At 58.5% G+C, this 22,137-nt stretch overlaps 1 protein-coding gene across 2 annotated transcripts in view; it reads right to left on the bottom strand.

The window, feature by feature from the left end:
• Window positions 1-22,137, bottom strand: part of VAC14 (VAC14 component of PIKFYVE complex) — a 115,313-nt gene that overhangs the window by 7,768 nt on the left and 85,408 nt on the right. For both annotated transcript variants that reach the window (XM_005592488.3, XM_005592493.5), the window contains exons 15-17: window positions 3,434-3,608; window positions 1,910-2,028; window positions 298-377 (exon numbers count right to left, since the gene is read on the bottom strand). In XM_005592488.3, the coding sequence (XP_005592545.3) occupies window positions 298-377; window positions 1,910-2,028; window positions 3,434-3,608 (374 nt within the window). The remainder of the gene's footprint in view (window positions 1-297; window positions 378-1,909; window positions 2,029-3,433; window positions 3,609-22,137) is intronic.

The following is a 22,137-nucleotide window of genomic DNA, read 5'->3' as shown; positions in this document are numbered from 1 at the left end:
CTTCTGAGTAACAGTGACTACAGGCATGCACTATCATGCCTGGCTAATTTTTAAAAAATTCTGTAGAGATGAGATCTCACTATGGTGCCCAGGCTGGTCTCAAACTCCTGCCCTTAAGAGATACTCTAGCCTCAGCCTCCCAAAGTGCTGGGACTCAACAATCCAGAAGCTTCCCTGGGGTGACTGCTCTTCCTCCCTCCCCAGCCAAAAGAGACCAACTGGAGCTTGGCTCCACCCACCCCACTCCAGGCCAGCCTTGGGCTCATGGTGTGAGGCGTGGTGGGAGGTGGTTCTTACATGTGAAGATGGGACACTCGATCAGCTGCACCAGCTTGTCCACCTCTGCAAGGAAGTCCACGGTGACCTCCAGGTCCCCACTGAGTGTGCAGTCAAGGAAAGTGTGACTGCTAGGCCAGCACAGCCGCAGCTCAGAGCACCACGCGCCCTGCCCACCTGCGCCTGGCTTCCTGTGCACAGAGCCTGGTTCTGGTGAAGCACGATTTGGCGCACAAAGGACACCAGTCTCTTCTCCTCTCCTCGTCTTTCTGTCCTAAATGGAACCCCCCTGTTCGGGAGTTCCAGGTTCCGCTCCAGCAGCTGCCTCCTCTGCACCCTCCTGGGCTGGGAGAGGCTCTTATCACAGCGCTGCAGCCCACTGGGGGAGGGATGGGCAGGAAGGGTTCTCTCCTCTCCCGCCAGCAGGGCTTCGCCAGGGCTGCAGCAGGCTTGCGGCGCTGGGCAGTGGCCCGCCAGTCTCTGGGTCACAGAAGTGGCTGAGAGGAGCAAATCCAGGTTGTAGAAGGTAAGCAGGCCCACTGTGGGGAGTCAGGCAGGGCCACACCTAGCCCTCCACTGAGGTACCTCCTGGCCTCTTCTTCCTGACTCCCAACTCCTGGCTGGTCATGTTGCCTTCTAAATAGCACTCCAATCCTGGCTTACATGTCAGGCACCCACAGATGGGGCTAGTTTGCTTCTTGGTGTTTTAAAAAAAATCTGGCCAGGCATGGTAGCTCACACCTGTAATCCCAGCACTTTGGGAGGCCGAGGTGGGCAGATCGCTTGAGGTCAGGAGTTTGAGACCAGCCTGGCCAACTTGTTGAGACCCTATCTCTACTAAAAATACAAAAATTAGTTGGGCGTGGTGGTGAACGCCTGTAATCCCAGCTACTTGGGAGGCTGAGGCAGGAGAATCACTTAAACCTGGGAGGCGGAGGTTGCAGTGGGCCAAGATCACCCCACTGCACTCCAGCTTGGGTGACAAAGCGAGACTCTGTCTCAAAAAAAAACAAAACAAAACATCTAACCCTGGATGCCTTTTGAGGAGCGTGGTGCTGAGGTGAGCACTGGTGCCTCCTGCTTCCGAGGCCTCCGCCCAGCCTGCTTCTCCCCAGCGTGTCATCTTCAAGCCTCTCGGGCTCTAGCTCTGTGGCCCCCAAAGGCCCAGGCCTGGGCCGAAGCCTGCAGGCTCACCCAGCCGTCCACCTATGTTTCCAGCTCCGGGCCTTCTCCCCTACCCCCACACCAGGCCCAGGAGGAACTGCAATGAGCAGAGGGCAGCCACCTTCTCCCAGGGGCAGGAGCTGCGGTTCTCTCTTACCCCAGCAAGATAGCCCAGCATCACCTGCTGGCACCCGCCGGGCTGGGCCTCCTCAGTCCCAATCCCAATCCACAGGGTTTCTCCTGGGCCAGCTCCCCTCCAGGAGCCCCTCTTTGCTGCCAACCTCGCTCTCCCAAATACATCCCTCCCCTCCCAGGTCCTGGTGGCCCTGATGTCACAAGCCCTGAGGCTGAGTGGAGGGGTGGGGACAGGAGCATGGCACTTGGGCCCGCCTGTTGGGTGAAAAGGGGGCAGCCGACCCCTTCTTGCCCCTCAGTGGACCAACCCCAACCACAGTGAGAGGAAGGATACAACTTCTGGATGAGGTCATAGGCATGCCGGTAGTTCTGGGTGAGGAAGCAGAGGGACACCGTGGTGACTGGGTTGTGGCACCAGGAGCGGTACAGGCAGCAAAACAGGTTCTGGCTCTCCTGTGGGGGAAGAGGTGTGAGCCGTGAGGAGACCCCCACTCCTTGCCCCCTCTCGGTCCATGTGGGGACCTGAGGGAAGGGCCACAGGTCTAAGACCCAGGGGTCTTTGGTCGGGGGCAGCCGGAGCCAGCTTAGCACTCTGGCTGTTAGGCATCCCGGCTGGGAACGAGCCGTCACAAAGGAAACGCTGACAGCTCCTCCGTAGACCCTGTCATTACCTCCCAGTCCCAGAGCTGTGTGGTGGCTGTGAGGGCCTGGCTGGGAGTGGCTGTCCTTTGTGCTGGCATGTCTGCCCTCGGCAAAATCACAGTAATTGTCCCCTACTCCCTGCCCCCCTCCAGAACTCTGTGGTCCCGGAGCCCCATGGGGCTGGGAGGGCGACGGGGGAGTGCGCAGGGAAGGGAGGAAGCACACTTAAATGCCGTCTCCTCCCCACCTCTGCAGGCCACCTCGAACACTTGGAAACCACCCAGGAACCCAGCCCACACTTGGGGGAGCCCCTGCCCCGGAGGAAAATTCTTAAGGCCTCTGCGAATGTCTGTAAGGAACCACAGGAGGGAGGCAGGGCTGTGGCCTGGATCGTGCAGAGCCACTTGGCCCCAGATGCCCCCGGACATGGGCCTGGATATCCCCGAGGCTCCTGGGGAGGGTGCAAGCAGGGTCTGAGCCGGCAGGGGGCCTGGGAAATGAAACCCCTGGAGTCCCCGCCTCCAGGACAGCGCCTGTCCCTGCACGGCCTCTGCAGCCACCACCCTCAGCCAGCACATGAGAGGCCTGGGACCCGCATCTCTCCTTGTTCATAGGGGAGTGAGACTGAGCGTCCTTTCTGCTCTCTTGGACCAGTCGTTGGCGCGTCCTCATCCAGAGCCTGGGATGGATGGGCAGCAAACTTGACACCCTGGCTTATGACAGGTGCCTTAGGAGCCAGATGTGCCCAGCTGTGGGAGAGAGGGGCCAGGCCAAGGAGGGCGAGAAGAGCAGTTAACCCCTGATTCGCCAGCACGGTTATAACCCAGAGGCCTGGCCCTGAGAGGGTAGCACTGACCAGCGGGTAGGCCCACAGCCAGCAGAGCCTCTGTTTTCAAGGGGGCAGTGCCTGGAGTGGGACTAGGGTGTCAACCAACGGAAAAGGCAGGGCTGTTGGGGGGTCAGGATGGACACATGGACCCTTCTGCTGGCAGAGACCTCAGTGCGGGTGACATGACACACCTGTGGTTAGTGCTGTGTGCAGCCACTCACCCAGGATCCCAGGATCCCTATTTCCCAATGGACCAGGGGAGGTCTCGATTTCAACCCCATCTTCTCCCTGACAGCCTCCTGGGGCCAGCCGAGGGGCGGGCTGACACACGGTGTGCCCCCGGCACGCAGGAGCACACCTGAGGACGGAGTCACGGACGCAGCCTACCAGGGTCTTCAGGTCCTTCAGCTGGTTCCTTAGCTGGAAGAGCTCCGTGGAGGTCAGCAGGATGGTGTTGAGGGCGTGGACCATGGTCGAGGCGAACTTAAGGTCCTCCTCCCGCAGCAGGATGTCTGCCATCGAGTGGAAGATGTTCTCCGCGTTCAGCAGGAGGCACAGCTGCCTGGAGAGCAGGCAGAGCGGGGTCAGGGCGCAGGACGACCTGCGTCTCAGCCTGGGAGGCCTCCTCTCGGTTTTACAGCGTTCTGGGGAAATCTGCCCTTTCCTGAGGCCGGTGTGGAGCCATGACTCTGAGGCCTGTGGTTACGGGGGGGCGGGGAAGGGTGGGGGGAACGCCGCACCTGCCTCCAGGCTTCCCAGCACTGCTTACCTGGGCCTAGCCATGCCAGGGTGTCCCACGCTATACTAATCCCTGGACACAAGAGAAACAGCTGGGCCTCCAAAATAGTCCCTGGGACCCCGTCACCTTCCTGAACTCCCACACGCTTGGGCAATGCCCGCCACCCCAGGCCAAGACACAGCTGTCCCCCGCTGGGCTTTCTTCTCTTGCTAGAGTTCATCTTCATCCGGCCAATTCTCCACACATCGGTCACCTGTTTACTGCCCCACTCCTCCTCCTGGAAGCCCCCGAGGTCAGGGATTTGTGCTGTTCGGGCTGTACCCCATGGCCTGGAGCACAGATCCATGTGGGATCAGCATTATGACCCTGAGTTTTTTCTTCACTGTACGGATAGTGAAACTCTGGTGAAGTGACTTGACCAAGGTCGTGGAGTCACTTAAGGCCAGAGCCTAGCTCGCTGGTCCCTGGGCCATGACCCCTTTCCCATCTCTTGTCTAGTAAGAGTCATTCAGTGCGAAGGATTGGACTTTGTGAGAGGAGCCTCCCCATTATACAAAAGGAAAAAACTGAACCCAGAGGATGAAAGCAGATTCCCCAGGGTCCCTGGGCCAGATGACACTAGCAGTGAGAAGTGGGTGGTGAGGACAGGCTTGGAGGAATCCGCGCTGCTTTTCCGCGTGCCCTCGGAGGCCTGGCCTGCAGGGGAAGGGCGCCTGGGCAATGCTTCCCAGCTGGAGTCCCAGGGATTTGGGAGCTTCCCCAAACAGCATGATGCAGGCAAGATGGGGCAGGAGTGGGGTGGCTGGTGAGAGGGTGGTGTGCAGCACTGTGCTTCCTCACTGCTGGGCTGGCGGCAGCATGGCACCCCTGCCCACACCACCTCCCATCTAGGGCTGAGCTCTGGAGCCTGACGCCGCGTCCTGTCTCCAGGGAAGCACCACCACAGGTCCCACATGGCGTTGGAGGCCCCGAGGTCTCAGGTGCTCAGTGAGGTGAGCCACATTTCTTGGTGGGAGGCCTGAAACACCTCCATCTCCTCCCAGGTCGCTGGACTCAGCCTCCGCTCTGCATGACCTGGGCCCAGCTTCCCGAATGCCCCTGAACGCCAGCCATGGCTCTGGGGCCAGACTGGAGAAGATTCCTCCCCACCCCCAGCCCCAAAGGAACCCCAGAGCATTTGGTAACAAAGAGGCCAGACCACAAAGCGCAAACAGTAGGCAGGCCGTTCCAGCCTACCCTGGCTGGAGCCTGCAGGCCTGGGCAAGAAACCACGAGAAACAGAAACAAGCGGCGCAGGGAGGGGGTGGTGGCCGCACGAGTGAGGGCCGCTTCATCTCCCCACACATGCCACGAGGACCCTGCCGTGCCGGGGGCTCCCCCGGGGTTAGGAGGCAGGTGAAGGCCTCAGCCAGGTGTCCTCAACCACCAGCAGTGTGATCTCAATGTCTCCGCACAATTTCTCCACTTTAATTAGGGGCAATACCTATCTGTGAAATAGGGGGAAGTTCTCAGAGGGCAGCCTGAGGACGAGGAATGCAGACGAGGAACAAGCCAAGTAAGGCCAGTGTGTGGGACATGGTACCACAGGGGCCACAGCTCCTCTGGGGAGCTGCTGGCCGCAGAGGGAAAGCCCAGCCAGGCAGCCTCAAGCCAAAGGCCAGGAGGTGGCGGCCCCGCTGTAGAGCCCAGACAGTGCTTCCCGGCCCCTCCCGGTCCCACAACCCCTCCATGAGCCCTGTCTCCACGGCTGTGGGACAGAAATGTTCCAGAAGGGCAGGCACAGGAGGAAGGGGGGCGTTCTGACAAATGGTCACAAGTGCCCATCGCCGGCAGCTGGTGCCGTCTCCATGACAGAGGCCAACAGCTGAGCCGCTGCCAGGCAGCGCTCTCCAGGGATCCAGGCCGGCAGACGGGACCTGTGGCAGCGGAGGGCAGGGTGGCGCCCACGTGAGGGCAGGCTGAGGAGGGTGTGGAGGGAGGGATGGATGAGGGGCTAGTGGTGAGGAGAAGCTGCGCCTCCCAGTGGTCTGTGGTCCCCATCGGTGACTCCCACACATGCCCTCCAGCCTGAGCCCCCGCTGGGCTCTAGATGGAACAGCTGCTTGCCTGGTGGAAGGCCCTGCCTGGCCACCTAGCAGGCATTTCAAACCTCGCTGGGCTACAACCAACCCTTGGCGTCCCCATGGACTTGCCACCCCCTCTTCATCTCAGTAAATGGTGGCATTGCCCACCCAGCTGCTCAGGCCCAAACCACGAGTCATCCTGACCCCCAGTCCCTCTGTTGGGTCCACTGGCAGGTATGGGGGCCTTACCCTGGGAGCACATCCTACACGGCCACCCTGCCCCACACCCGCCCCCATGCCTAGGGGGCTGTCAGTATCACCTGCCTGGTCCATCTCCCCATGTCTCAGGATATGCCTCCTGCTGCTTCTCCTGCCCCCACAGTCCGCCCTCCACACACCAACTGGACAATCCTAAAGCATGCCCGCCAGAGCATGCCCCTCCCTGCTGGGATGTGCTAGCGGCTTCCTCCTGGATCTGAAACAAACCCTGCCCCTCACCTCGGCCTACAGGATCTCACACCTCTCACTGGTTCCTCTCCAGCCTCCCTCTTCTGTCCCTCCTCCACTGATGGTGTTCTAGCCTCTTGGGTTTTTCAGTTCCTGACCTCGCCAAGCCCACGTGGCCCTAGAGGCTCCACCTGCTCTGCCCTGGCCCGATGGCTCGGCCAGGAACAGCACGTAGCAGGGTCCTCCCAGACATCGAGGCCTCGGCTGCAACCTTAGGTCCTGGTGAAGCCTCAGTCTGAAATGCATGCCCCTCCTACCAGACCCTTCTAAGAGAAAGTTCTGGTTCTTTCAGGGCACTTATCCCCAAGAAGCAAGGGTCTCCTGGACAGAATGGGAGGTGCAATGACCCCCCACCCCCTCCCCCAGGCCAGCACATTCTCTCCGTTCATGCCCAGGCAGGCCTCTGTGCTGTGCAAACACCGGTGTGTGGAAAACGGCAGCGTGATGTTACATTTTTGCCCTTGTCACCCCTCAGGCCAAGCCCTGGCCTGGCTGCCCTGCCGTGCCCTGCCCAGGTCTTGTACTCTCTCTCTTTTTTTTTTTTTTGAGATGGAGTCTTGCTCTGCCGCCCAGGCTGGAGTGCAGTGGCACAATCTCGGCTCACTGCAAGCTCCACCTCCCAGGTTCACGCCATTCTCCTGCCTCAGCCTCCTGAGTAGCTGGGACTACAGGCGCCCGCCACCATGCCTGGCTAATTCTTTTGTATTTTTAGTAGAGGCGGGGTTTCACCATGTTCGCCAGGATGGTCTCGATCTCCTGACCTTGTGAGCCGCCCGCCTGGGCCTCCCAAAGTGCTGGGATTACAGGCGTGAGCCACTGCGCCCGGCCTAGATCTTGTACTCTCTTGCTGGCTGAAGAGGCCTGGGAAGCTGGCTCATCCCAGGAGACTCTGGAGCACAAGCCTCCTCACGAGATGTCTCCCTCTGAGTATCGCTAATTAAAGCACCACAAGAGGGAAAGGGAGAGGAGAGGCTGGGAGTAGGCACCACAGAGAGCAGTGCTGAGGCCCTGCCATGCTCCAGCCGCTCGCTCAGCCACCCTTGCCCCAGGAGGAGGAGCCTAGAGAGGCTGTTCTGGGGCTGGCAGCAGAGGGGCCTCCACTGAGGGCGACTCCCATCCTGCCGCTGGGGAGGAGGTGGGGGCCGCATCCTGCCTCGACCCCAGGTCACCCTAGGTTTGGGGAGAAGGATCCCAGATCGCTCGGTTGCAAAGCCTCAAGAAGACAGTAATAATAGCGGGAGTGTTGGCCAGCTCACGGGGCCCTTACTAGAGGCCAGGCTCAGGGTGGAGGGTGTGAGAAGTGGGTCCTTGAGTCAGGAAGCTGGGGAGGGAGGAAAGAGGGCCCATTTTCCACTACAGTCCCCAGTCCACACAGGGATCTGTACAGACAGGTGGCCTCGGAGTTACCACGCACCTGGCACTGGGCTCTGAGCTAGCTCCACTTGCGGTGTCATGCTGAGTCCTCACACAACCTGGGCAGGGTTGCCACCCCCATCGCAAAGAAGAGGAATCGGGGGTTCAGAGAGGACCCACAGCTGACCAGAGGAGGAGGAACAGAGGAGTCAGACCTAGAAGAATCGCCTTCCAGAACCTGAGTTCTTCCTCACCACTCTGCTTCCCCATGCCCGCTGTGAGTGGGCACCAGGGGCTGTCCCTGCCCGGCGGAGGCCTGGCAGATGGCTGCCTCGCAGGGCTGCTGCGTCATCACTTCTTTGCTGAGCCCCAGCCCAGCTTGAGTTGCCTGCCTGGCTCCCAAGCACAGCGTCAACAGTGGAGCACAGCTTGCAAGCATTAAACATGTGCCCATATTTTCCAACACCCGCATGAAAATGCTATTCGTCATGAGACAATGGCCTGGAATGTGCTTGGGAACAAGGCAGAGACCTGGGGTGGGAGGGAACCTGAACAGGGTCTAGGAGGGCATAGGGGACCTCTTGTACCACCCTGGAGGCCTACCGTGGGGCTGGAGGAGGGCAGGGGTCCACAGGGGAGTGTGTTGAGTCAGTAAGGGGACCTCTGGTGTATCCCGGTGACTCAGGCACAGGCAGGGGGGATGTGGCCAGAAGGCAAGGACACACGCCATTTAGGGAAGGCTCTTCTCTCAGTGACAATGGAGCTTTTGGCCCAGCAGGGGCTGTGTCACTGGTTGTGCCGTTCACACACAGCCCAGAGGCCCTGTGGACTGGGCTCTGCCTCCCTGTCTTGGGCTGCCAGCTGCTGCCTGGACAGCTGCTACCCCTTCCAGGTCTGGTTTTGTGCTGGGGGTGGGACCAGCTTCTCTTTGGTTTCTCTGCCACATACCAGGAGCTCTCAGAGGAGCAACCTGCCCTCGGCCTGCTCTGAACTTCCCAGAGCCCAGTAGAGGGGGCGGTCACTTTTCCTTAAGAACTGAGACCACACAGCCTTGCCCATGAATATTCCCTCTGGGGCAGCCTCCAAAGCCAAGGCTAAGGCTCATGCTGGGACCAGGGAAGGAGAGATATGGCTCTGTATCCCCTTGCAGCCTTCTCCACTGCTCTGGAGCAGCGTCTGCCTGGAGGTGACTGCACCACACCTGCCAGGCTGGTGTGAGCCTTTGTGTTACTATCCCTCCCATCACTAACACTGGCAAGCATCAGCACACATCAGGCGCCAGCCCTGGACAGCCACAGGCCTCCAAGGGAGATGCTCTCTCAAACCCCCACCTGGCATCCACGCATAGCCCCTGCTTCAGGTGAAACCTGGGCCAGGGTGGGCAGGAGGAGTAAGGTGTCAACTGGCTTTGCAGGTGCCGCAGGTGACTGGGTGGCTCTAGACTGGCCAGTCACGCCCTGAGGTCACGTGGTCCAGGCTGGCAGGAGCCCTGCCTCATGGTAGCAGAAGGGGCGGTGGGAGAAAGGCATGGACGGGGCAGACGGGAGCCTAGAGCCTGGCGCTGTCTTCTTTGTCCTGTCCTGGGTTGGGGGCAGGGGCCACACGCTGTATGTCCTCCAGGGATAAGACAGGTCAGTGATTTGGGCAAAGTCAGGCCTTGGTTTGGAGGACAAGGCTTCCTGGGGGCTTTACCCCTCAACACCCCTCCTGCCCGCGGCTGTGTGCAGAGCAGCAAAAGAGTTGCTGTGGAAACACTGCTGTCCGAGGGTGCAGCTGGCTGTGGCCAGTGGCCTCTCCCCACCTGGTTAGTTCCTGTGGGCCCGGAGCCGGGCGCGAGGAGGGCCAGCTCGCAGTGGGAGAGAGGGAGCAGGTCCTTTTAGGACAGACTCATTGTGGGAGCCTGGGGAGGGCAAAGCCTGGCACATCAGAGGCTAGGGACAGCCGAAGCCTGCTCGGGAGGGGCTGGGGAATGGCTTCTTTGCCAGGCATCTGTCGGAGCAGGGCCCCATGCTGCAGGTGAGGCCCAGGAGGGCAGAGGACAGAGCTTGGGTCTCCTTGTGGGGAGGTGACATTCTGGCTCCCTGCCGTGCTCCGCCCTGGGGAAGCTGGACTCTGCCATGTGGCTTGAGGGAAGACATGAAACTCCATGACCTCATGTCCTTGCACCCTCTGAAAACAGGACCAGCAAAGTGACCAAGGCCAGAAACACCTCCCCATCCTCCCTGTCGGCTGATCCTCCCCAGGTCCCACGGCTGTTTGCTCAGGATATTTGTGCTGGCTCCCTTTGGGGACCCTCCTCTGGCTCTGGTCACCAAGTAGGGGCAGGCTGCTGCCGCCCCCCCACCCCCACCTGCCCAGTGACTGTTAGGATGCTGAGCCATCTGCTGGGGACGGGAACCCATGCACTCACTGGGTGCAGGCTCTGCCCTCCCCACCCCTCCTTCTTTGGGTCTGGCTTCTTTAAGAGGGTGACCAAGGCAGCAGCAGATGATGCTTCTGACCTGTGGTGGGGGTGTTTAGGCTGAGTGTTCAGTCCGGGAGGAGGAGAGGCCGAGGGCCCAGGAATGCCCTTCTGCTAGCTAGCCTGCCAGCACTGGCCTCCAGGGCCCTTGGCGGACACAGCCTGCCCCTCTGCCCACGTGGGCCAACCTGGGGCTCAAGGGCAGGGATGTGGACAGGGCACCAGATGAACTCAAGAGAAGTTCATGGGGAAATGGAGACCGAAGCAACCATCCCCTCCCAGGGCCCTCTGACATTCTTCACTGTCCCAAACAATAAGCCACCAACAGCACGGGAAACAGCTGGCCCGGCGGGCAGAGACCCTGGACTCAAACCCTAGAAAGAGATGGCAAGGCTGAGAGATGAGAGTGGAGGCTGGGGGTACCTGCTCCCGCCCGGCATGCCCTCAGCTGCTGTCTCTACTCCAGCCCTCACTGGCCCTGCAACGCTGCCCTCCCCATGATGAACGGAGGACTCAGAAGAAGCCTCAGCTGGCAAGTTCCAGGCGGGTGGGTGTACCCCCACTCCTCAGTTCTCTCCTATGCTCCACCTTGTCCACTCTCGCGTGCCATCCATGGGACGTCCTTCCCAATGGAGCCTTGTTGGTGGCCCCATGAGGCAAGAGTGTGGGTGATTTTGCTCGGTGCCTCCTGTTAGACTAGGTCACACAAGTGGCCTCACTGGATACAGATACAGGGAGGTCTCCTTCTACTGCCCATCCACCACCCACAACTACCCCACCGGGTTCTTCATGCCTCTGCTTCTCTAGTCTACACCAGGACCCCCCGGTGGCGCCCATCTCCCACCCCAGCGGGTTCAATTCTCTAGCCCCACTGGCCCAGTGGGGACCCTGCCTGCAAGCCCAGCTCTTTGGTCGGGGGGTGCCATGGGGCATGGGGTCAGTAATCGCTGTGCTCCCTGGCAGGCTGTTGGCAGCTCTGGATGGTGATGGGGTTCTCACATGGGTGACTGGGCAGGTAGTCTTGCCTCAAGGTCCCTCAGAGGCTGGGATGGATGCTGATTCTGAGAGTGTGGGCTGGGTAGACTCCACCGGTCTCTCTGCAAGCGGCCTTAGGGCTGAGGGCAACAGGCTTCAGGTGCCTGCCGAGGGCAGGGCATCCTGGCTCAGAGGCCCCTCTCTTCTCCCTGCGGCCAGGCCTCCTTCCTTCATTTCCATCCCCAGCTGCCTGTGGCTGACCATGCACAGACAGGAGAGCCCTTGTTTCTTTTCTTTTTTGAGACGGAGTCTCGCTTTGTTGCCTAGGCTGAAGTGCAGTGGCGTGACCTCAGCTCACTGCAACCTCCGCCTCCCAGGTTCAAGCGATTCTCTTGCCTTGGTGGCTGGGATTACAGGCATGTGCCACGATACCAGGCAAATTTTTGTATTTTTAGTAGAGACATGTTGGCCAGGCTGGTCGTGAACTCCTGACCTCAAGTGATCCACCTGCCTCGGCCTCCCAAAGTGCAGGGATTACAGGCGTGAGCCACTGCACCTGGACAGCCCTTGTTTCTTTTCTATATTGGATGCTGGATGATGCCCACATCCGTCCCCTTCAGTGGTCCAAGGCCAACGGACCCCAGTGCTTTCCTAGGAGACACCTGGAGTCTCATGGCCAATAAATCTGAGGTGCAACCTAATATCAAGGCTAGAAACTACAGCAAAGGCCGGGACACTCCTACCGGAAAGGGGCCTCCTCCCTGCCTTGTTCCCGCCCCACAGCTGGGATCCTTTAGGAATTTAAAGAGAAAGCAGCTTTTGGGTCAGTATAACCTTAGGATAGGGAGAGGAGGGAGTGGCCTCCCATCTCGAGTCCAGAACGCTCCAGAATTTCACTGCATCCTGCCCCTCCCCCTCTGCTCTCTTCCCTTCCAACTCTCCTTCCAAGTATGAAAACTGTAAATCTGTTTTATTTATTTCAATCAATCCTCGGCAGTGTGCCCCTCAGGGCAAAGGCAGTCATGGTAACCCTGCCAACTCATGCCTTAAAAATGCATCGTGTTTAATGCAGTCGATGTGTCTGGTACACTTAAAAGTTTCTTGCAGGGAGTGGGGGTGGGAGGAGGAGGAGGATGCAGGACTTGTTTTTCTGGGTTTTGCGGGGAGCTGCTGGAAAGGGGATGGAGGGAGGAGGGGCACAGGAAGAGGCTTTCAGTCTTCTTAGCCATCTGTCCCTCTGTGCAAGAGGAGCCGCCACTGGGCTCTGGGAGGTCCCAGACACCCGTGCTGGGCTCATCTAGAGACCTCCGGAGAAGATCTCATCTGGGTGGGTGCTGCCACAGAAAACCAAACAGTCTCACAAAGGCAGCTGGGGCCTCAGCCCCCAGGATTAGCAGGTCCCTCACCCTAGGTTTGGGGCTTGCTCTAGGGATTGAGTTGACTCCTGCTTTCCACGCTGCCTACGGTGGAGTCACATGGCCCTTGCTGCCATGGGAGGGGCTCTGCCTTCTCCTCAGGATGGGAGTCATCATCTACCTTGGCCCATCGGACTGGCTTGGCCCTTTTTCTTTTTTTAGATGGAGTCTTGCTCTGTCGTCCAGTGCAGTGGCGCAATCTTGGCTCACTGCAACCTCTGCCTCCCGGGTTCTAGTGATTCTCCTGCCTCAGCCTTCTGAGTAGCTGGGATTATAGGCGCCTGTCACCAGGCCTGGCTAATTTTTTTATTTTTAGTAGAGACGGGGTTTCACCATGTTGGCCAGGCTGGTCTTGAACCCCTGACCTCAGGTGATCCACCGCTTCGGCCTCCCAAAGTGCTGGGATGACAGGCGTGAGCCACCGCACCTGCCTTGGCCTTATTTTCCATGTGTCTTTTCAGTCTGACCAGCCTGTCCCGTGTCCATTCACAGGTACTCAAGCCCCCTGCTCTTTCCCAGGACAGCCCTGCGCTGTCTCCTGCCTCAGCCGCTGCTAGTTCCCACCGATTTCCTTCCTAAAGTGGTACTTGGCCCCTCGGCCCTCCCTGAGCCCTGGTTCCTTTTCGGCTTTAGACCGCAAGGCCTAGGGCTGGGCCCCTACAGGCAATCGGGGAGATGAATGCTTGTAGGACAGAAAATTAACCTCCAGGAAGGGACAAGGTGGCCTGGGTTACTTTGGCTGTGGGGCTGGGCATGCACACGGAACTGCAGGCCAAGGGGCTTCAGAGTCAGGTGGGTTTTGAACTGTGTTATCAGGGTTCTTGGGGGGTGTCTGGCTCTGGCGGAAGCATTTCACAATCTGCAAGGAGTCCCTGTGAGGGGACTCAGCAGGCATATGACTCACAATGAGGTCTGCGTTTGTGTCTCAGAAAAGAGGCTTCGCCTTCTATCCCACAGACACACCCCAGAATACGGCCGGATGCAGGTCAGATGGCGGGGGCTGGGGACAGGCGTGTAACCTTGTGCTGGAGGCTCTGAAGCTGAGATTGCAGGGAGGACCGATGGGGACTCTGCTGAGATAGTGTCTTGGCGTTGGAGAAAAAGGCGGTGTGAGGAGGGCAAGGCCGGGGTGAGGAGACAGCTGGGTGCGTGGAGTAGGGGCAGGAGTGCGGCTGGTCTGGCCCCTGCCTGGAGAATGTCGTCTTCAGGCCATGAAGCCTTGGCACGGCCGCAGGGACCTTCTTGCATGCTGAATCCTCAGTGCAAGTGAAAATAAAGGGACTGGTCACTAAAGTAAATCCTGTTGTCTCCATGACAATCAACTCCAAGAAGCGCTGAGAAGTGCCCAAGCCCTTGGGTCCCTGCTGGGTTCCTGCCCTCTCCTGCCACAGGGATTTCTTCCAAGCCGGAATCACTATTTCCTTCCTAATCCTGGCCACAAATGACAGTACATTAGGAACATCGTGTACATTCAACTTCTCAGCACAGGCCACTTGTGATTTCAGCCCAGAGCCCTTTCTAGCAGAGAATGCCAAGCGCGGCACACGTGAGAGGCCTTGCCAAAGTCCCCCTCGGTCAGCCTGACCCCAGCACCAAGTACTCACTGCTGCCCACCCACCCCCTTGTCCCCTAACAAGCTCCAGGGCCCAGACGGCACAGAGCCTTAGATACACTTTTACGGGAAGACTGTTTGGGCCTCCTGAGCTGCAGAGATCACCGGGGCCTTCTGGTGTGGACTGGAGCAAGTTTCTTCAGAAACTTCCTGTGGCTCTGGGGCGGCATATCTGTAGCCAGCTCCTTCTATTCCACTCTCCCCCTGGAACCACCTCTGTGGACGGATGGCACTGACCACACCTGGCTGGGATGCTGTTGGCCTATGATCTGCACTTAGTTCTACCCTACTAGGGCAATGGTTTGTCTCCAAGGGTACGAGAGGGAAGCAGGGCCTCGAAACTGCAGCCATAGTTCTGCAGCCTGGACCCAAACTCAGACCCGGGGGAGAAAGTCCACGGGGCTGACTCTGACAGCAGGTCCCCGGAAACGAGTTGGGAGCAGCAGATCCTGAGTGTGGGAGACCGGCCAGCTGCTGCCTCAGGTCCAGGCTGGGGTGATTTTAATATAAAGATTCCTGGTGCCCAGGGAGACGTAGCCAAGGCTGGTGCTCTGAACTGGCTGATAGATTCCCTGGCTGATACTGCCAGGGAAATGGCATCCCCGAGCCCTACCTGCCCTGGGGTCTCCTGGGCTCTGCTGGAGAACTGCAGATGTAACCTTTCTCTCCCTTTGAAGCCCTCTGGGCTTGACCCCTCTAAGCAGGATTTCCTCCTGAGGATGTGCTCAGCTGCCCCCGTGGAGGCCAGCCCTGCCCATAAGGAGGCCGCCACTGCCTGGCACACTGCTTCCTGGCCCTGCCTGCCCTTGCATGCCCCTGTCACCCGCATGGGACAGGAAGGAACTGAAGCCAAGGACTGGTCCCAGGCTACACAGCCAGGGCCACAGACGGGCCAGAACTTGGGTCTCTGACCCGGTGCTCATGTTCCCATGAACATGCTCCCACGCTCTGTGGCATCCGCAAGGGACATAGACCTCCCTTCCCCGGCTGGCTCCCTTTCCCACCCATTCCCTGCAGCTTGTATGCCCAGGGCAGAGACACCCCTTCACCCTGTGGCATGTGACCTCACGCAGGGTCCTCTGAGATTGAGTCTGTCTTGGGACAGTATCCCTGTGTCTCTGCCATTTTCCCCTACAAACCCCGGGGGCCTTGTGAGGAACGAGGCGGGTGAGTGACAGCAGTGCTGGGACCCAAGTGAGGTGGCCAGAGCTACTCCGGCCCCAACAATGTCTGGGGACGCCCCTTGCCCGTGTTCTGATCACCAAGCTGTTCATTTTCCTTTATTTCAGGCAATGATTCCCAAACTAGTCCCTTTGTTCCAGGCCAGGGAGCACTCCTGCTGCTGCGTATTCCCACAGTTTACAGACGGTGAGCCTCCCCTTCTGCCTCGTCAGTGCTGGACTAAGACACGGAGGCCTCGGCAGGGACCACACTTGGCCCCTCTGGCCTTAAAGCCACGTGGCCCACTTGGGTCCAGCAGCCTCAGTGTTCAGCAGCCTCAGTGCTCACATGGCCATAGCCCCATGTCAACATTTCCCTCCCCCAAATTATTTAACCAGATGGGCTGTCCTCCTGGTCATGGGCCCTGGGTGATTACAGTGATTCTCTAGTATCTCATGTTCCCGTGGCAACTTTCCTTCAAAGGACCTTCTGCGCTCTGAAGGAGTTCTGGCCAGGGGCTGTCATTCTGGTTTCTGAGGGCACCTCGAGTGCTCTGCCTTGGTTGCCATGCGCATGGCTTCAGTTCCACACCCCTCAGTGGGGAGCCACCAACCCCTGTCCCATCAGTGTCTTCATCCACCCAGAAGGTTATGCATTTACCCTCCAGAACAAGCCAGGAATACCCTAACTGAGGGACCCCAGAGTCTGGCTGTATGCCTGGACTACCCGCAGGCCTCACCACCAGGAGGTCCACGATCTGTACTCTCAACAAGCTTCCGGGGTGGCCAGAGACCTGCTGCCTGCAATTGCCTCACCAGGGCCGGTCGCTTCAGGCATGGTGATGCCCTGCTGAGGGAAGGGGGAGATTCTGGCAGGAGTCTCAGAGGATGGGTGGCAGCAGAGCCTGGCTCGGCCTTGGAGCTCTGGGCGGAAGGCCTTGACACTTGCCTTCTTGAGGCCCCACCCCTGCCTGTGCAGAGTCTGGGTCCTGGTTTAAGTTTCTGCTTGGCATTTCACTGTTTCCCTGCTGGTTTCTACCTGCACGGTCCTGAGCCTGCTGTGCACAGCCCTGGCCTCCTCTGTTCAAACACAAAGACGAAGAGGTCAGCTCTTGGGCAAGACCCGTGCTTGGACTCTTGGCAGCCGTGTGGCCTCCTGGCAGCCATGTGGCCGGGCCCACCTGCACAGCCCCAGCACCCCGAAAGGAAGAACAGCTCACAGCTGCTGCCCTGGGCACGGGCCATTCCTGCCTTTCTGGCTGCGATTAGGAGCTAGAGCCATGAATGCCTTTCTTGTCTTCACATCTTTAGTCCGGGGGTTTTGTGAAATTTTATGAACTGAGATGGCTTTCTGTAGGCTTTATAAGTGCCCACTTAAAGAGCACTGAGATAAGTGTCAGAAAACAGGACGAGAAGTTAAACATGAATACCCACCACCGGTAACAAAGAGCAAATATCAGAGCAGCCTCACTGCGGCCTCTGAGAGGCTGGTAAAAAGATCAGAGTCTCAAAGGGCTGGGAGGATGGAGGCGCCAGAGCCGCAGTGGTGGGCCAAAGCATGGCCGGGGGGGGGGGCTCCTTCAGTTATTCTCGCCAAATGGAAGGGGAGGGGTTCTCCTATTTGTACCCTCCCCCACCCCCTCCTGGGAGGCTGAAAAAATTCCTTTTGTGATCAGCCATTTTCAAAGATTTTTAAGACGCATGAAATAGGCTTTTCATCCACATGTTCCCTGCCAGCCCAGGAAATCTTCCCTGGATTAAACGCGTGAGAAATAAGAGGGCCCTAGACATGAGGCGTCCTTGGAAGTCATCCCAGGGGACGTGTCCTAGTCCCAGCTCTGAGTTACAGGCCAGGACCCCTATAGCAGAACTTGTGCTGGTGGGCAAGAGGCCAGGTCCCTCCACTCCCCGCCAGGATCACGCCACTGTCCCTGTGAGCAAAGACACCAGGTAACCACCGACAGAAAAAGGTGGGTGGACAGATTTAACACCGGGATGTGGCAGCCTCCGCGGGGAGGGACGGTGACCCTGAGCCACTGGGCTCAGGCTGGGAGCGTAGAGACAGCGTCTAGCCAGGCTCAGGATCCGGAAGGAGATGTGTTCCGCTCAAAGACAGTGAAGGGGAGGGACCTGGGCAAACTGCAGAGCTCTCCGAGTCCAGAGCCCACCGCTGCCAAACCAGCACCAGACCGAGCCTCATGCTGATAAATGCACAGAAAGGGCTGCAGAAGGAAACACAGGAGCTGACCCCAGAGGCCTCTTCTGAGGGACGAGGCGGCAGGTGGTCAGGGGTCTTTCCCGTTTACCGCTATACCATTCTGCATTATTCAGTTTTTATTTTATGTGGGTTAATATTTCTAAACAGAAAATAAAGTATTGAGAATCCTCCGTGTGCTTCTCTTGGACTCCTTCTCGGACAGGCTTGGCGGCGGAGCCCACGGGCAGGGCTGGGAAAGGAGCTACCTCCCCAGGTCATGGGTACTCTGGCCTGGCCAGGATAATGGAGCTTTCCTCTCTAGAGGGGCTGCTGCAGGTTTAACAATGGGAACATGCATTTTACAAATGAGAGGATCAACAGCCGGGAAATGGTATTTTTAGCTACGGTGGCTCTTTGCTTCAAAGGCGTATGTTTCATCTAAAACCAGGCAAACCTCCTACAAAGTCTGCCTGCTTGCAAGGAGTGATTAGCATAATACGAGCATGAAAAAAAAAGGCCTGGCTCCACTTTGAGGCAGGAGTGCCTACTACAGGGGGAGGCTTTATCCTAAAATAGAATCGCCAGCAGATGAGGAAAGTCTTATCAATGGAGACGAAGCCCCCGTCTCCACTTAGAGCAAAAAAGCTACCGTGCGCAAACGGCCTGGCTATGACAGGCGTGGTGGCAGCCACCAGCACAGAGCGGGCTCTGAGGATGGAAACACCGACCACAGCTCTGCCCTGGAGACTGCCCTTCTGCGTGCTGTTTGAATCATTTTGGCCTGAGGCTCCCACCTTCTTCCAATTAAAGTACACAGGGTTTCGGGCTGCCTTTCCAGACTTCCTTCCCCTGGGGGTAGGGAAGAGTCCAGTCAAGAATGGCCCGGGGAATGGAGTGGAAGAGGGCAGGCTTGAGAAGACACAGATCTTAGGGAGAAATCTTAGGGGGGCACCCTCCCCAGAGGCCACACCACTATGAGTCAGATGTCTGCTCCTCTGAGCCCCTCTATCAACCCAGAGGACTTGCCTCCTGGGCTCCCCACTCTCCTGCCCAGGAGCAACTTGGTTTTTTTTTTTTTTTTTTTTTTTGTAGAGATGGGGTCTTGCCATGTTGCCCAGGTTGGTCTTGAACTCCTGGGCTCAAGTGATCCACCCACCTCTGCCTACCAAAGTGCTGGGATCACCACGTGAGCCACCATATCCGGCCTGTGGGCATATATTTGATTGCTATCTTTTCTCTCCTAGAAACCCATTAGCTGGCTGGGGGAAAACCAAACCTGGGCCTGCGTATACGTGGAGAGAGGCTTGAACTCTTCTCCAAACACCACAAAAATGAAATGGAGGCCGTGACCCTCCAGCAGTAACTGCAGATACAAATCTCTGCAGCTGCTCGAAACAGGGCACTCGGCAGCTGCTCCAGAGCCCCTCTCCTGTGGCCTGCTTGCTCACCAGGCCCCGGGCCCATCCTGGGGGCCTGTGACCTTGGGCTGCGGGGGTTGGGGAGGGGGCTGGGGCAAAGAGGCGGCATTTTTGCTGTCTATTTCAGGCATCACTGGCAGGAATGAGAGAAGAGACTGGAAGGATCAGTCTTTTCTCCCTCATCTCTCCCCCGAGGCTCCCCACAGGGGTAAGATCATAGATGGGTCTTCCCGCCAGGGTCAGGGACTGGGAAATACTCACAGACGGCGCTCGCAGCTGAAGATCTGAGAAACCAATTACCATGCTACTGGGGGGCCCAGGAGAAGCAGAAGGAACTGGACCGGGACAGCCACTCAGGCTTCAAGGGCAGGAAGGGAGGTGACTCCAGGAACCTGTCAACTGTGGGGGCAGGGGGCTTCCGACAGAGGTAGGTGGGGGTCTTCTTCAGGAAAGGGGCTGGAAGGAGGGGCTCAGCTCATGGGAGAGGAGGGAAAAAGCTGACTCTTCTCAGGAAAAATGAGTGGACAAGGAAAGTTGGCCGAGTTCACAGGCACCTGGAATTAACTGACTAAAGCCAGCATACCCTGAAGAACCAAACAAGTCCAGGGCAGGGATGTCTCGGGTGTCGAGAGGGTTTTTTTTTTTTTTTTTTTTTTTTGAGACGGAGTCTGGCTCTGTCGCCCAGGCTGGAGCGCAGTGGCCGGACCTTGGCTCACTGCAAGCTCCGCCTCCCGGGTTTACGCCATTCTCCTGCCTCAGCCTCCGAGTAGCTGGGACTACAGGCGCCCGCCACCACGCCCGGCTAATTTTTTTGTATTTTTTAGTAGAGACGGGGTTTCACCGTGTTAGCCAGGATGGTCTTGATCTCCTGACCTCGTGATCCGCCCGTCTCGGCCTCCCAAAGTGCTGGGATTACAGGCTTGAGCCACCGCGCCCAGCGAGGGTTTTAAACTTAGTCCAGATGATCTGTTTAAACTGCCTGTCCTAGCAGCACTGAACCTTCCGGAATGACAGAGCAGCAAGAACCCTGGTCAAGCCAGCTTCCTGAGCCAGCTTCCTAACTAGCCTGTGGTGTTTCATGAGACTAATGGCAGAGCAGAGTGTGCAGGGCCACAGCTGTCATGGTGAACAAGCAAGGGTCTCACCACCTGCCCCCACTGGTGAGCCTTGGGCCCCACTTCCCTCCGTCCCACTGGAAGCTCTGTGAGCCAGCCACCTCAGGCACAGCCTGGCACATACCCGCTGCCCATCCAAAGGCTCCTCTCAGGGACTTGGGCACCCTCACACAGGTGGAGGGGGTTTTCTGAACCTGTTTCAGACCTCCACTGGCTCACAGGGTACCTCAGGGCTGCTCATGAGGCCACCGGGGCCTCCCAGCCACACTCCAGGTTGCCCAGAGGGTGTGGGGGCTGGCCTCTGGCCTTCTGAGCAGACTGCCTGCTGTGTCAGAAACACTTCCCCACCTCCTTCCCCAACCAGTTCCTACTCATCTTTCCTGGCTCAGCTTAGACGTCACGTTTCAGAAGCTTTCCCAGACCCCCCCAACAGGCTGGGCACCCCCTCCCCCACATCTCTTCCACTGAGCATCACCACGCTGCGATGCTATGCTTGCGATCGTGACTAACCCTGGCGGGCAGGGACTAGCTCTGCCCACTGCGGTGTCCCCACTGGTGGGCACTGTGCCAGGCACGGACGGACACCCAGGACAGGGCTGCTCAGTGACACACGGCGCTTCCGGGCTCCCTGGCCTGCCCAGCACAGCAGCAGCGCCCTCCCGCCCCCTGGGTGGAAACTCTGATCTACCCTTACGGGGAGGGGGCCGAGCTCTTGCTCCGGGCGGTTCCATTCTCACAGAGGCGAGCTCTCTTGCCCGGCCTGACAGCTGTGGCCTAATTTCCAGGGCTATAACCGGGCTCCTTATTTTTACCCACTTGGTATTTTTCATTACTGATGCACGGGAGATGGCGAGGGATGGGGTACGGGGGAGGTGCGGGCTAATGGAAGACGCGGATACGGTGTAGTCAGGGCTGTCGGGCTGAGGTCAGGGCCTGCAGGTGGGATACAGATGGGATGGGGATGGACCAGACAGATATATGTATTTGTAAATTTTACAAAGGAAAACGAAAATCCCAAATCCCACCCCCTTGTTTTTCCTCAGTAAGCATTTTCAACAAGGTCACAAATGCGCTGGCTCTATAGATTTTTGGCTCCAAACCACATTTCAGGCAGCCTTTAAAAGCCAATTCTTGGCATAGCTTCAGCGGAGCCTGAGGAGAGGGGAAAACTAGGGCACTTTTATGCTTTCAGAAAACCTCGGATCCAGGTCACAGCTTCCTGGCTCTGCCGACGCTGTGGGGCACCCCCCTTCTCACAGGCCTGACCTGAGGACTCCCCCACCTCCCCCAGTGTTTTCTTTGGAGCATGGATCACAAGACCAGGTCACCTGTTTCTTCGTTACTTGTCCCTGTGGGCCCCTCCCATGAGACTGCAGCCCCGGGGGAGGCGGGAGCCCCGCCAGAGCTGGCATGGGGCCTGGCACATCCCAGACACTCAGGAATATTCATGGAATGCCCCTCTGTGTGGAGTGAGTGAATCTTTGACCCCTGTTCCCCAGCCAGGGAGCTCTCTCCTTATGAACTCCCCAGTGTGCTTGTCCACTCCCCCATAAGATGTTCCCATCTCCCTGAAATACCTTCTCCCCAGGCTGTGGAGGCGGGGCCCATGTTGGCCTGGCCCAGGCCCTCCTCCATACAAAGGCAGCAGGCAGTAAATATTTACAGGAGAAATGTGAGCCTCAGTTTCTTCCTATATGAAAGAACCCAACTGGCCCATAAGGTCCCTCCTGGCCTCTCCCTGACTGAGACTTTCTGGGACTCTGATCAGTTTTGGCCCTCTGGCTACCCATGCCTGGGTCACATATGTGGAGACAGGGCCCCAGGCGGGGCCTGGATGAGGTGCTGGGCCTGCGTCCACCCCCGACTCCACACACGACAAAGGGTAGAAGACCCATCCGCTCTGTCTGCACGGATGCTTCCAGACATAGTGCTGTCGGCGGAAGGAGGCCACAGAGGCGGGATCAGCTGGAGGCCACACCCGGCCATCATCTCCTCACTGCCTGCTCCCACTGTGGACCTGGAGGGTCACTGGGTCACATATACAGCTTCACCCTCCCACTTTCCTGCAGGGAGGAA

The sequence above is a fragment of the Macaca fascicularis genome, chromosome 20 (assembly GCF_037993035.2).
Source record: "Macaca fascicularis isolate 582-1 chromosome 20, T2T-MFA8v1.1".
NCBI classification, from domain to species: domain Eukaryota; kingdom Metazoa; phylum Chordata; class Mammalia; order Primates; family Cercopithecidae; genus Macaca; species Macaca fascicularis.
Note: the sequence above shows the minus strand (reverse complement) of the source record. Positions and strands in the feature narration are given on the sequence as shown.